Consider the following 15827-nt stretch of genomic DNA (forward strand, 5'->3'; position numbering starts at 1 on the left):
AAGCCAGCGAGCCTGCTTTTTATGCGTTTTCCACGAGGTGGCCACGCCCTCCGCTTCTCCCCGCCATTCTCTGCACTGTATCCGGGTTGTAACCCACACAAGAGGCTTGTGTTGCCTTTTGCCATCTGCTCGCCCGCTCCATCACTGGCCACCCCCCGGAGTGGTGGTCAACCTCAACATGTATTTTCCTGTTTGAAGGGAACCTTGGTTCTGTGTTGGTTAGAAACCATTTTACAGTGTGTTGAACTGGAAGGCCGCTCAAGTGTGTGTGGTGTAGCAAGAACTCTTCGTCAGGCGGTTTAACTCCTCATATCGGTGTGTTATGAAGATCAGCCGCCCTCCACGGAGCTGAAGGAGTCCGGACCGGACGCGCAAGTTCATCGCACAGAAAACACAACGTCCTCGCCATCCCTTTGTCCCGCTCACACTGACTCAATGGCGCCCCCTACAGTCCACTCCGAGTTCACATCAGCCTGGGATGGATCTTATGTTCGCATACGCTTTAAAAATGTCAAAACGGGATCAAAGTAAATGAAATAGAAAACAGGGAGTGGAGACACAAGTATTGGTCAGTAGATCTTTTATTCATATCCCAATCCCTTATGTTCAATTATTCCTTTATTTCCACTGATAGTCAAGAGAGAAAATAAATATCAAGGAGTTCAGTCTTTCACAGTCCAACCCAACTAACAGCGCTACACTGAAGATTTCACATAAAAACAAGATGTACACACTCCCGTCCCGACACACACATACACACACGGACATCAGAAACAGGGGAATCCAGCAAAAAGTCAAATTTCACAAAATGTTTGCAATATCGACACTGCGGTTGATGAGAGGCCGGGCGATAAAGTGCTAAGCGTGGAATGGTGTGGGTGAAAGAACGATTTGGCTGATGCATAGCACGGATCTGGAATGAGAGAGTGAATGAGTGAGTGAAGTACTGTTGTGGGTGTGTTAACCCAACGTTCCTCCCATTAGGTGTGTGGGCAGCTCTGCCACAGTGACACGGTGCTAGACAGACGCACTGGGACTTGGGGAGGTGTGTGTGTGTGTGTGTGTGTGTGTGTGTGTGTGTGTGTGTGTGTGTGTGTGTGTGTGTGTGCCTGTATGTGTGTGTGAGTCTATGTGTCTGTGTGTCTTCAGCAAACTGTTGCTAAGGCCTAAGAAGGCTAATGCTGCTGTGAAGGCTACAAATGGACTGTAAAGAGGGGCGGCCGCCTATCAACGACCGCCATGAGACCTGTACTACCGTGGACCGTAAACACACACGTTAAAACATTAATACCACCTGGCGGCTTGTTCCATGGGGGCCGACCGTGGCGTGGAATAGACTCAGGGTCCGGCTAGCTTTAGCAGGACTGCTGCTACGTCTGACTAAAACCAATGGCACATGTTTGGGTCTGGCCCTGTGAAGGGACAGCCTAACTGAGAGTGATCGGTTCCTAATACATACCCTACTCCCCTCCCGGTGTTGAGAAACAGACTCCCTCCCTCCGCTACACACATGCACACGGACGTACATGGAAACACTGGAGAGAAACAAAGACACGCGGTCCCGGGAGCGGTCATCCTCTCTTCCTTGGTTGTTATACTGCGGTACGGTACGTTGGGCCGGCTCTCGTTTGCACAAACACACAGATGGCCTCAGAGAAAATTAAAATTACAGCTAGTAAAAAACAAAACAAAGGACAGTGATTCATCGCAAGACTCCTGAGACCAGGGGGGGGGGGGGGGGGGGGGCAGGGGTGTGGGGGGGGGGGATCAAATGAAAACCAGAGGACAGAAACAAGAATGGTCGCTGTCACCAGACACAGAGAGAGCGGGGATAAACCACGGAGCTTTGGACCCAGGGGCTCGAAGAGTGAACACACATTCACACAGTCATACATTCATACAATCATTTGTTTGTTTTGGAAAGAAAAAAAAGAGAAAACGATTCACAGATTTTAGAACTTGACGCTGTGTGTGCCCGTGACTTCCTCGTCACGGAACGTGAATTGGTCGGGGGACGAGAGATGAAGAAAAAAGAAGGAGAGGGAGCGATGTGATTGCACTCTGCAGTGGAGTCTCCCGAAGCTGTATGTACATTCAGTAGTTAAGTCTGGGGATTAACAAGTCAACGCGTCGGTTCAAGTCCTGCCCACGAAGGTCTGAAGGGCACCCCCTCCCCTGCTGGGAACCATCGCAGTGAAACAATAACCCACAATTATCCAAGAAGATTTCAACACTTCCGCCCGCTTTAGTCTTTTACTCCTCCACAATTGGCTGCATATTCCAAACGGGTTTGGCCGCTTCGCAAGGGAGGGCGGAGCAAACAGTGATCCACTTCCTGTCGCCCGGCCTCTAATTGGTCCATGGGGGGGTCCAGTAAGAACTAGCTCCACTCCAGGGGCTTTAGTTCTAGGGAAGTTCTGCTCGTGCTCCTAAACAGAGGACCCCAAAACATCACCACCACCGTCGCCGCCACCGCCACCACAACCCCTAGACCCCCAGCATCTTAAAATATGTCCACCAGGGGGGGGGCCCCCCCGAGGCCAGGAGCCTGCGTGTGCAGTCTGGGCGGCGGGGGCTGTTATTGCGTGCCGTGGAGGACGGAGGAGGGCGGCGGCGGTGAGGGGAGGGGGGGAGGAGGGGCCGGGGGCGGTCCTTAGCGCAGCTTGAGTTTGAAGGCGGAGAGCTCCATGGGGTTCAGGCTGACGCTGGAGTCGTTGGCCAGGGGGGGGGCGCTGTGCATCAGGGTCAGGGACACGGGCTGCAGCAGCTGGAGGTCCAGGCCCCGCAGCAGGCCCGACACGCCCAGCTGGAGGGGGGAGGGGAGAGGGCCGATCGCCGATTAGTATGACAAGGCTGAGGCTTTACTGTAATGGGATGCTTATTCACTGTATATACTTACACAGTATGCATACACAGGGAGACAACAGAGTGACACACACAGAGAGTGACACACAGAGAGAGAGAGAGAGACAGAGAGAGAGAGAGAGAGAGAGAGGAGTGACATAGACAACAGAGTGACAGAGAGTGAGAGCAAGAGCGTGAGCGAGAGAGACACAGAGTGACAGAGAGAGAGAGAGAGAGAGACAGAGTCTCAGAGAGGGAGACAAAAGCACAGAGAGAGACAGAGATACATAAGGACATGGAGAGAAACAGAAAGAGAGACAGCGAAACACAGAGATAGAGAGAGAAACTCAAGAGAGACAGAGAGAGAAACACATAGAGAGAGACAGAGAAACACATGACCGAGAGTCGGAGAGAGACCGAGAGAGGGAAAGAGACAGAGTGAGATTTACATTCCAGAGGTATTTTATTCACTTCCCTCGTCTAGAGGGGGAGAGAAAAGAGAGAAAAGAGCGAAACGAGTTCCCATGAAATCAGCAGCTCAGGGTGGAAGCAAGCAAGCATGGTGAACACATTTGCTCCCAGTCGGCAGTGGGGGAATAAATCCAAGTGTTCTCCGAGGACTGTGTGTACGGACCTGTCCCTGCGTGGTGGAGCAGTTGAAGCCCAGAGACGGACTCTCCAGGCTGCAGTCCATCCCTTTACGGTGCAGGATCATGGCTGTGTAGGGAGACGGGGAGTTGGGGTCCTCCTGCACACACACACACACACACACACACACACACACACACACACACACACACACACACACACACACACACACACACACACACACACACACACACACACACACACACACACACACACACACACACACACACGATATGAGAGTGAAACTATTGCTTCCTCAGAGTAGCGGTCAACCACCTGCGTTTGGCTGGTGACCCCCGTGTGTGGGGCTCAGAGACCTCTGGGCCCCCCCACCAGCGCCCCGGTGGAGCTACGACACGCACGGCGGCACGATAACGAAATTATTCTTAGTGTGCCGGTGTGGCTGCGAGTCATTAGGCCCACTGTTGATGTACAAAGGGGCCAATTTAGATAGTTTATCAAAAGAACGTTTCAAAGAACGTTTCAGAGAATAGCGATGCCTCAGAAGTAATCTCCCGTGACGGATTGTGCTTATCGGGGGCCCCCACATGTGGTTCCCCCTCCCAGGTCAGGACCCGCCGCTGTACCACAGCGGTCCTCAAAGGGTGGGGGGGGGGGAGCGAAGAGGGGCGACCATGGGGGGAGGCATGAGCTAATGCGATGGGGGCAGATGAATTAAAAAGGGGACCGAAGAAAGGGAGTTGCAGGGTATGTTTCCTGAGGAGGTACAGTAAACAGAGTGCTGCTGAGTGCCATACAGGCCGCTCCGAGAGGCCGTGACACGTGGAGGAGATCACCACTTCAGACAGGAGGGGGCGGGGAGCGGGGGAATTCATTTTAACGACCTGATGAATAAAGATGGTAGGTCCTTTTGCCGCATTTTTACAACAATCGTGTTAATCACGTTCAGACCGTAGTCGTTCCTCCTCATCAGAGACACAGCGTTCTCACATCCTCACATGAAAGGCTGTGTGTGCGATTGATTTTTAAACAGGGGAGTGGGGGGGGGCTCCAGGAAAAGAGGGTCAATGAATCAAAGTGTTGGGTTATCGCGGTGCATGAAGGACAGGTGTGGGTGTTCTGCTTAGGCACCGCAGTGATGGAACGAGCACCCGGCCAATGGACCGCCGAGACGCTCACCAGCTTTACGCAAAAGACCCTCACAGTCCCCCCCGCCACCCCCTACACCCCTCTTACGCACGTATTGCATGTTGTACGACCTTGCACTTAAAAATACTACTTAGCATTGTGTAGCGTCTTATCCTAGCTACCTTTGTTATATACAGCGAATGGGTTAACCTAGTGATTATAATTAGTGCCTGGTACTTGGTTCTATGAACATCCTTACTTCTCGGACAGCGATATATATGTTTGTTCCTCTTTCTCCTGACAAATGTAGTTATTGTAAGTCGCTTTGGATAAAAGCGTCTGCTGAACGTAAATGTAGATGTACATGTAATGGACTGTGGTCTGATCTAAGGTCTGGTCTAAGGTCAGTTCTCGTCTATGGTCTGGTCTAAGGTCAGGACTATGGTCTATGATCTGGTCTAAGGTCTGGTCTAAGGTCTGATCCAAGTCGCTCTGGATGAAAGCATCCTGAAAGTAAATGTAAAGGTAAAGGTAAAGGCGTGAGGGCAGTCCTACCTGGCTGACGACGCTGCGCAGGTTGACCAGGTGGAAGTCGCAGGGCAGCGGCTCCCTGAGCGGGCAGAAGGTCTGCAACTGCGGCACGCCACGCTTCTTGGGCAGCACGGGCAGCGCCAGCACCTCGTGGTTCAGGACCGCGCCCGTCAGGTGGCCCAGCAGCGACGGGAAGGCCGGCGCGCCGCTGTCCGTCATCTGGCGGCCGGGCAGGAAGGGGAGGGGTTTAGGTCAGGAGCAAAAACCAGTGCTAATGAGCATTAATGAGCGTTAACGAGCGTTAACGAGCATCAACAAGCATTAACTAGGGTCAACCAGCATTTACTAGCGTCAACGAGCGTCAAAAAACGTTAACCAGTGTTAACGAGCGCTAAGGAGCGTTCTACATCTGTAAACGAGCGCTAACGGATGCTTACGAGCGCAACATAGCGTTAACTATCTCTAACGAGCGTTCTACGTCAGTAAATAAGCTTTCTACGTCAGTTTAATCCTGCGCTGTTCTACTGAGCTTTTTCAAGGTGTTGGTTCACCCCGTTAAAACATATCTGACGATCCTCAAGAGTAAAACGAGCCCATACACACATCAAGCCATCTGAAACTTGTACAGCTATGAGTGTAGCTACAACCCTGGCCACTAGAAGGTGCTAATGGGAAGACTTAACCAGTGCGGCTTTAACCAGCATCAGTTTGGAGCTTCCAGTCCATAGTGTTTTCACATATCTTTTTATCCGAATTTGCACAACTCCTCTTACTGTGTGCACAGATACACTGCATAGACGTTTTTTGCATATCCCTTGTTTTATCCTTTTTTTATCCCTTTCTTTATGACAGCACCAGACCGCGGTACTTTCTGCTGTGCTCTGACGCTCGGAATATCCCGGCTGGCATTAATAAAGTTCTACTTTATCTGTTGAATCCCGACTTAAGTGCTTCATTTGCTTTGACTTTAACTTCTAAACAAGGTGTATGAGCTGCTCCAGAACGCATTGGAAACACCGTAAAGCTGGGGAGGCTTCGGGCTTCGATTACCTCTAGTGGGGGGAGGCTGGGGGTGGCGATGAGGCCGAGCTACTGGGGGGGGGGGGGGGGGGGGGACGACACACTTACTTAGGAGCGGGGTGCCGTGATGGAGCGTGTTGTCACGGTACAGTAGAGCACTTTCAATAACACTACATCATCCCTTAATGAACAAAGCAGTGCGAGGCGGCCGTATATCAGCAGCGTCCCCAGTACATAGAGGAGGCAGACGTACGGCGAGGAGGTGTTTCCGTCGACCTGACAAACGACGCCGTTTGTCATCGCACCGTGAGGTGGGACTATTAAAAGGGGGGGGGGGGGGGGGGGGGGGGTACTAGGATGTCTGGCTGGAGGGCTGAGGGGGGGAGAGGCCTGGAGACTGGGTGGGAGAAGGGGAGTATAGCACCAACGCTACTAGCGAGCTAGTGGCCTACTAGTGGCATCTTCTCGGTTGCCGCGACAACGTTACCTCTGAAGCCCCGCCCCTCCTCAAGGCCAGAGGGAGGAGCGAGCGAAACATGGCGACCAGTTTGGCGAGCAGACGGCTCTGGGGTCAATGGCGCAGAGGAGAAAAACACACACAGAGAGAGACAGAGAGACAGAGACAGAGACAGAGACAGAGACAGAGACAGAGACAGAGAGAGAGAGAGAGAGAAAAAGGACAGAGGGTAGAGAGTAGAGAGTAGAGAGAGAGAGTGGGGGGAGAAGGGAGAGACAGATGGCGAAGTCGGTGAGGAGAACAGAGAACAGCCACAAACGGGTCATTGAGGAAAGGCGGGCTCCGTGGAGAGAGAGAGAAACCGGGAGCTTTCTCCCCCTGTTAAGCAGGTCCGTTATCGTCTGGTGGTGAGGGGTGGGGGCGGCACCGGGGGCTAAGGGTGCGTCAGCAGGTTGTCCCGGAAACCCACTGACTCATCACAGTCTGCGGTCGGATCGACCGGTCTCTGAGTCTGATCTCATGCGTACGAAAGGTTAACTCGTAAAACTGTGACAATAATTCTTTAGCCTATGACGATTTTATATAGTGCCCTGGCGTGTGTTGTGTTGTGCGCTGATTTACCACACAGGCCACCACGGCCCAATTGGATTGTGAAACGATTTAATTCAGTCTTGATTGGCATTTTAGTGCGATACAATATGTGTATCTTCCCTGCGATGCAGTGATTGAGCGCATTGCAACAATAAGGGCATTGTGCCGGTAAATCTCCTGTCAGAGGTCACGAAAACACAAACGCTATTTAATATCGGTGAACAAATATGAGGCGACAGCCAGCTCTACGGTTCCTCTGTCAGTCATGCAGGGCTGCTCTGAATACATGAATACAGCCGCTGCCTGATGGATAATCGGCCCCCGAGCAGCAGCCGATACGCTGGCTTTGTTCAGAGCTCAGGAGCCCGCGGTTTAGAGCCTCTGCTGACGTCAGCGCAGCGGCACAAAGCACGTTGGAAATGACACGACGTGTGAGCTACGTGGGAGCCACGTCACGGGTGGTGAGCTGAGTCACACACACACATACATAGAACCACTACATGTAAACCAGGTCACATGACCCTAGGGTCGGTGTGTAGATACCCCAACACACAGAAAAATTACATGTAATCCAGGTCACATGACACTAGGGTCGGTGAGTAGGGAAACACAAACAAAGACTGAAAGTCAGACAAAAACACACAGACCAACGTCACATGACAGTTTTTCTGTGACAACGCTGCACCCGATGCAGTGTTGTCTCCTAAGGCTGATATCACTAATTCTGTCCACCCCTTTAACACACATTGCTACATCGCTTTGGATGAGATAGATCCTAGTAAGAATTGCTCCCCCCTTCAATCCGGCCCTTGGTTTAATGAAAAAATTCCTTATGTCCGGGGTGGCAGAGTGACTGTGTAACTCCATCACACTCCATGTTCACCGCCTCCACCACACAGAGCTTATAACGGAGTCTAACAACACGGTGCAGGTCACCAGGGCTTCTTACTCAGCTAACCTAACCACCTCCGGCAAACGCAACGCCAAAGTCCTTTCTGCACACCAATAACCGGTCTGTCGCTCCATCACCTCCTGACATGCCAGCCTTTTGCAATAAGCATCGCAGTCACTCTCTCTCTCTTTCTCTGTGGAAAGGATTTGAGATGGCAGGGCAGAAGAATCATTAACTCTATTCCCTTCTCTGCTTATCCATCTGTTTTGGGCAGTTTCTCTCCCATCTCCCTGCACATCCTCGTTGATGTGTGCGTCAGGAACCGTTCCCAATGCCCTGCTGGGAAGGGTTATTGACTTTCCTGCTTTAAAAACTTTTGTGGGCGTCTTGCTCAAATCCTGGTCTCCATTTTTAATAGCTCCATGCAATGCAGCTGTGTCCCGTATTATTTTAAACATGCCAGTTACTCAGCTCACTTTGAAGCAAACCAACCTTGATCATCACTTCCGAAACACTAGAAGGCCTATTTTCTAAGTTGCCTTCAATCTTACAAAGATTTAAGAAAACGGTTGTGCGACAGCCCACTGACAGTCGACTGCACACAACATTGTAGATCAATTCCAATCTGGTTTCCGTCAGAAGCGTTCCACGGAAACAGTGCTGCTCTGAGCCTCCCATGAGATAATGATGTCTACTGATGTGCTGAAGGCTCTGCTTTTGGTGCTGCTGGAACTCAGCGCATCTTCTGACACTGCAGATCCCCAGCAGCAGAACCCTGACTGAAGGTCTGGTGGGTGGATGGATCGGGGCGTGGCCCTAGACAGGTTCTTTCTGGTTCGCTTGATCCCTACGTGTCTGGAAGTGCTGCTTTCTCCTGTGGTGTGCCTCAGGGTTCCGTTTTAGGTCCTCTTTCATTTGCTTAGTTGGTTCTCTCCGTAGGTCGTTTTGTTGATACATAAAAAAGGTATCTTGTATCACGGTTATCAGTGGTGGATCCTGAACCCTTCTGCAAGGCTGTGTCCAGCATGACAACTCGCATCACAACCATCTTAGCCTCATTACATTTTGTAAAGTGCAGGGGGTGTTTTGTGAGTGTAGGGGTGTGTGTGTGTGTGTGTGTGTGTGTGTGTGTGTGTGTGTGTGTGTGTGTGTGTGTGTGTGTGTGTGTGTGTGTGTGTGTGTGTGTGTGTGTGTGTGTGTGAGTGAGAGCATAGGTGGGTGAGTGAGAGGGTAGGGTTGTGTGTGGGTGCACGAGTCTGTGACTGTAAGGCTGTGTGTGTGTGTGTGACTGTGAGGTTGTGTGTATATGTGAGTGTAGATGTGTTTGCGTTCTCACAGCGTTGCCGGTGTCTCTGCGCTCCAGCAGCAGGCGGAAGCGGTTGACGGTCTTCTTGTTGTCCTTCAGGCCCTGGCCCAGACCACGGTTATCGTCCTGCATCAGCCGGCGGTCCAGGATCACCTCCAGCTGGCCTGGGGCGCACATACAGACGCACGTATGTTAATACAAATGTAAAAATACACATACACACACAAAAATTATCTATATCTATCTATCTATCTATCTATCTATCTATCTTAAAACACAAAGATATTCAAAAACACACACATAAATAAGCACACATACATCTGTAGCCTAAGCATAATGAAACAAGACCCTGCTTTCTGCATGCATTCAAACCAAATGGAGCTCACTGTCTGCTGTGAATTTAAATATATAAATCTCACAGCCATCAGCCTCCTGGAGGGTATGTTTAGGGACACACACTTCTACCTCAGGAATAAGGCTATTCAATTAAATAGACGAATACACGACTCAATAAACACCAAATGATTCACTTGGTCGTGAAGCGCTGCTGGTTCTATTGTCAACAAATGAGGTATTGTTGAAACGTCCTTGGTCAGGCTAGACAGGGAGATAACTGCTCCTAGCGTCTTGTTTATGACCGCTTAAGTGTATGCGTGGGCGCGTTATTCTACATGTCAATGTGTGTGTGTGAGTCTGTCTGTCTGTGTTGTGTGTGAGTGCCCATTATGCTACATTTCCTTGCGCGTGCGTTTGTACATGTGTGTTTGTGTGTGTGTGTGTGTGTGTGTGTGGTGTGGTGTGGTGTGGTGTGGTGTGGTGTGGTGTGTGTGTGCGTGCAATGTGCATGGTCCTACATTACCTTGCGTGTGTGTGTGCCGCGTGTGTGTGTCCATGCGTGTATGTTTATGTGTGCGCGTGATCCTACATGTCCTTGAATGTGTCCGTGATCCTACGTGTGATGTCCTTGCGTGTGATGTCCTTGCGTGTGTGTCCTTGCGTGTGTGTCCGTGTCCGTGTGTGTGTGTGTCCGTCTCCGTGTCCGTGTGTGTGTGCGTGAGAGCCTGTGTGCTAAGTGCAGAAGCAGACATGCTGTCAGCACATCCTGCGGCCCATACATTAACCCCATGGGGTCAGCCCCCCCGTTCCCCATCACTAAACCCCTGTGGAGGCGGGGCCACTGACCGCTCTCCAGGCTGGCCACGCCCAGGGCCTGGGCCGAGTGCAGGCTGAGGCGGTGCTGGCTGTCCTGGATCAGGGCCTGGCTCGGCATGGGGTAGAAGTTAGCCTGCAGCGGCAGCTTCAGGAACTGCCGGCGCGCCTGCATCTACGGACCAGGAACGACGTAACAAAGTCAGTGGGGCGCACAACACAAACACAGGGTGGATGGGAGAGTCAGGGGCACCACACAACACAAAGTCAGGGGAACGACTCAACGCAAAGTCAGGGGTACGCATAACACAAAATAGGGTGGATGGGAAAGTCAGGGATCGCACACAACAGAAAGTCGGGGAAACAACAACACAAACACAGGATGGATGGGAAGGTCAGAAGGAACAACACAACACAGGGTGGGTGTGAGGGTCAGGGGAACAACACAACACTAGGTGGATGGGAAGGTCAGAAGAACGCGCACAGCACAAAGTCAGGGCCATAACACAACACAGGGAGGAGGGGGGGGAGTCAGGACGACGTTAAGATTGCGTTGATTGCGTTGAGCAGGCGCTTTAACCCACAGCGACCTACATGAGGGCTAATTACTAATTCATCCTGATCCTGATCCCGATACGATTACACCCTCGCAGACTATCTTCCAGCGGGCGATTATGAGGGTTGGGGCGAATGTATGTCAGGACGTCAGATCAGCCGTTATATCCTGCGTTGAGTGACACAGTAAACAGCTTGCCATTTACGTTGTCATTTACCTTTGGCACGCTTTCATCCCCGGTGATTTACAAACGAGGCCGTGAACCCTCTGAGCGTACAATCCAAAACGGCGCAGCTACACAAAAGTGCGAAGCGCTGCGGCACTGCGTTTAAAAAACAGCCGATCAGAAGGGGCGAACCGGGATGTTCGTGAGCGACTGACCTGGAAGCCGTTGAGGTCGGTGTGGAAGACGTCTCCGCTCTGGATGTCCGTCACCAGGCGCATGGCCAGCTCCTTGTTGGTCTGGTCCCGGATGTCCACCGCCGTGCTGAGCTCCACGGAGAGCCCGTCCGCGCCTGGAGGGACCAACGCAAACCCACGTTTAATACAATGGTAAATGTACTGCATCCAATGGGGACGACACTAAACCCGAAACCTCGCTACCCGCGGTAGAAGAGGATACGGGACGAGGTGCCTGGGGCCAGTGGGGCGTGCTCACTTCATGTTAAAACCCAGGTTTCACGTCTTTTTGTCATCCGTTATAGGTGATATGTGGAAGCAAAACTCTTGAGTTTAATTTCCGCGTTTCGAGAGCCCCACATGGCGTTCAGCAGGCGAAAAGAAGGCGGTGTACAGCAGGCGGTGTACAGCAGGCGGTGTTAAGCAGGCGGTGTAAAGCAGGCGGTGTTGGTGGATACTTTGAGGAACAGGTCACGACGCACGGAGTGCACAATCAGGGTTTCACTTGGAAAAAGCGACGGAAATGTTTTGGAGAGAGCAGCACAGATAGACGTGATGGAAAGACATAATCAAATATTTGATTGGAGAGTTTCAGAGGGTTAAATAATTAATTCATGTAATCAAACTACCCACTGCTCCATCTGCTGCCTGTGACCGCGCCAAGTTCGGCCTCACGGAGGCTGCGTGCGTGTGTGCGTGTGTGCGTGTGCATGTGTGCGTGTGTGCATGTGTCTCTCCGAGTGAGTGAATGAGACTACAAAAACGAAAAAAATAAAACGAGCGAGTCTGTGAGTGAGTGAGGGAATGAGAGCAAGAGCAAGCAAGTGTGTCTGTGTGTGTGTGTGTGTGTGAGTGAGTGGGTGAGTAAGTAAGCGAGAGCGAGTGAGTGTGCGAGCGTGCGAGTCTGTCTGTGCGTGCATGCGCTTGCGTGTCTGCGTTGGCGTTGCTATGCGTGGTCTTACCAGGCACGTTGTGGATACGGACTGTCTGCTGGAAGTGCTGGAAGTGGGACACCACCTCGGAGAAGAGGGGTCCCTCTTCAACCCGGACCACCGGAGGCTCCTTCTGGACGTAGGGCTGGGGGCGGAGAGGAGAGGAGAGAGGAGAGAGAAGTCTTACTGTTCATAAAGAAGCTCCTGGTTCACCTGTAAGATGTCACCTGAATAATGTAGGCCAGGCACAGCTTTATCTCTCTTCTGTTTACCAGACGTCGGCTTCCGGCCGCTGTCAATGTCATGGTGATCAAGCTCTTTTGAATATGAGAAAGACAGAACTCAGAGAGAGACAGACGGAGAGAAACAGAGAGGAGGCAAGAAAGATACACACACAGACACAGACACAGACACAGACACAGAGAGAGTTGAGACAGCAAGATATAGAAAGAGACAGCAAGATATAGAAAGAGACAGACAACACAGAGAGAGGACGATCAATAGAGACAGAGAGTGAGACACATGGAGAACAGAGAAACGAGAGAGAGAGGGGTCAAGAGCACAGAAGTGAGCTCTATATGGCGGGGGTGCTCTGAACACAGACACCCCGTCAATACCGGGCCACTGCAATCCACTCCTGCCGCTGCCGCTGCTGAGCCCAGGCACACTCTATTGTGTCTTCCTTTCATTACCTTCTTTCTTTCATTCAATCAATGAGATTAAACAACAGACAACCCTCTCTCCCCAGGGGGGCCCTCCCAACAGTGTATAGCACACTGCTGTTAACCAAGGCTGCAGTGAGCATCGATAGCAAACTAACGAGATGGGACGAGACACCAAACATAAGCACACCTTTGCCGTGCCGTCGGGCAGGAAGAGGTAGGCCCCGCTCTTGTCCTTGGAGGGCCGTGTGCCGTACACCAGGAAGTGCATCTGGACCTTCACTTCCTGTGGGTCGTCCTTCAGGCGGATGCTCTTCATGGGTAAAACACACGGGGAAGGAGGATGGAGAGAGATACTGAGTCAATGGTTAACAGACATTTATACAGCACTTTTCTAACCAGTGGCCACTCAAAGTTCTTTACAATATTGCAACAGTCACCCATTCATACACACATTCACACACCGATGGCGGAGTCAGCCATGCAAGGCGACAGCCAGACAACTTTTTGGTCTACTCTACAAATTAAAATACAAACTACGTGAAATGTATTTGCACATTTTCAGTAAAATTAAAAAGATGTAGCCAGTAGTGAAAAAAAGAATGTTCATAACCTTTTGCTTTAGGACAATGCATTCTTAAACTTTTATACGGATTGGCAGAGTATTACAATATTCATATCAAGCCACGACACTACGGCATACGAAAGGCAATCAGTCGAAGCCATCAGCAGAGACAGCCGACAGGAGGTCATTAGCCAAATCAAGTGATACAACATCGACACAAGGCCACTGTGGGACTATCAGCCTTAGCTCGTCACAAATGGAAGATCATTCATTTGGGTCTGTCACCGTTTCCATTTAGCCTGCTACTCAACAACCCTCTCACATTATCAACCGTATCGGCCCCAAAAGATTGACTTGTGGTTCGTTATTCCCCTCACACAATCTGGGTCGATCCAGCCCTCGGGTGATCGGCAGGAAATTACGCAACAAGATGAAACCTGGAGAGCTCAGAGCAGCCAACTCAATGTCTGCGAATAATTTTGTTAGTTTTGATTTAGTTTTTTGACAGAAAGTTTTTGGAGTGTGCCAGAATGAGACAGACCCCTAAAAGGTGAGGCAGCAGGCGGGAAGAGAGGGATGAAACAGGCTTGCGGTAGCAACAGAAGCAGCAGGCACTGCCATGTCATCTCTGATCAAACAGCCCAGAAGGGCCTTCTGGGAAATCAAGCTGCGGTGGTTTCACTTCTTAAAGAAGACTTCAAGCAGAGATCAAAGTGGAGCTTACAAGCTTCCTATGCAATATGGATCCACAGAGAAGAGCGCGCAGCCGACGTCCGTTTTCATTGTTTTCATCTATTAGTCGATATTAACTATTTATATCGTTCTATTTACTGTAAGGCAACTTCAGGTGCCTCCTGATCAGTGGCAAACAAATACTGTTTTTTAATTATTGATGCAGCAGATGAAGCTAATGTAACTAATGTAGCTAATGTATCTAATTTAACTAATACAGCTAATGTAGCTAATGGAACTTATACAGCTTATCTAGCTATTGCAGCTAATGTAATGAATACAGCTTATGTAGCTAATGCAGCGTATGTAACTAATGCAGTTAATGTAGCTAATGTAGCATATACAGCTAATGTAGCCGATACAGCTACTGTAGCTAACAGAGCTAGCGGGTCATACCTCCAGGAGGCCGGTGGTCCCAGAGAAGCCCAGCGTGAGGGACTGGGTGGTGATGAAGAAGGGCTGGGGGTCGGCCTGCTGGGAGCGGACGGGCAGAGGGTCCACGGCCCGGGCGCTGACCCCGGCCCCCGGCAGGCGGAGCAGGGTGTCGGAGCGAAGCGTCATGGGCGAGTCCGCCATGTTGTACAGGTGGAACACGGCCAGGCCCAGGGCGGGAAGACGGGCCATGAAGGTGGCCTGCGGACCACAGAGCAGGGCTTACATTGGATTCATCATCATCATCATCGTCATCATCATCATCATCATCATCATCTTTGTATTGTTATTTTATTCTTTTTTTAAAGTAACAAAATGCTTCATGGGCATAACAACTGCATAAGTAAGAGGTAATACATACGTATAAAAAACTATGACTAAAATAATTGTCTTAGCCTTAAGAGATTTGAAAAGTTTGTTTGTTCCGCGATGGCTGTATGGGTTTAAGAGTCGTTCCATTATAGACTGTGCCAGTTCATATTGTCAAATTCATAATAGGCTATTGCAGCTTCGTCTCCCCCTCACAAAATGAAAAACACAGCCCAAAATATATATATAAAGCCCCTTGGTTATGTCAATATTGTGTATGGAGCCGCAGAATCGATCGCTGGCCAAGAAAAGTAGAGAGCATAATAACAGTGGAATCTGTTTACACTTCTCACTATTTGGCACCTATTGCCCTCCTACCCGTCCCCTGGAATAGGCTTCTTCGTTGCTCCTTCATGAGAGTTTCCCTTGCCCTTCAGCAGGTCTATAACCTGGTCTGTGAGACCCTGTGTGACTGGAACTGGGATTAAGGAATATACTATAAGGACTATAATGGCGGCATGTGGCTCAGGAGGTAGAGAGGGTTAGCTGCTAACCGGAAGGTTGCAAGTACAATCCCCAGGTCCTCAACGGTGGTGTGTGAATGAATGTGTAAATGAATGGGTGAATGTGAGGCAGTATTGTAAAGCGCTTTGAGTGGCCACCGGCTAGAAAACCGCTCTATAGATGCCTTCCATTTACTAACACACCTGACT

The 15827-nt window shown here is 50.6% G+C and overlaps 1 protein-coding gene across 6 annotated transcripts in view; it reads right to left on the reverse strand.

Moving 5' to 3' along the window:
* Positions 1-563: 563 nt before the first annotated feature.
* man2a2 (mannosidase, alpha, class 2A, member 2) overlaps positions 564-15827 on the reverse strand; it is a 35569-nt gene continuing 20305 nt past the window's right edge. For all 6 annotated transcript variants that reach the window (XM_030365713.1, XM_030365712.1, XM_030365711.1 and 3 more), the window contains exons 15-23: positions 14770-15006; positions 13267-13389; positions 12445-12559; positions 11465-11598; positions 10561-10702; positions 9409-9542; positions 5137-5331; positions 3479-3592; positions 564-2806 (exon numbers count right to left, since the gene is read on the reverse strand). In XM_030365713.1, coding sequence (XP_030221573.1) covers positions 2654-2806; positions 3479-3592; positions 5137-5331; positions 9409-9542; positions 10561-10702; positions 11465-11598; positions 12445-12559; positions 13267-13389; positions 14770-15006 — 1347 coding nt within the window. In that variant the 3' untranslated portion in view covers positions 564-2653. The remainder of the gene's footprint in view (positions 2807-3478; positions 3593-5136; positions 5332-9408; positions 9543-10560; positions 10703-11464; positions 11599-12444; positions 12560-13266; positions 13390-14769; positions 15007-15827) is intronic.

This window comes from Gadus morhua, chromosome 9, assembly GCF_902167405.1.
Source record: "Gadus morhua chromosome 9, gadMor3.0, whole genome shotgun sequence".
NCBI classification, from domain to species: Eukaryota; Metazoa; Chordata; class Actinopteri; order Gadiformes; family Gadidae; genus Gadus; species Gadus morhua.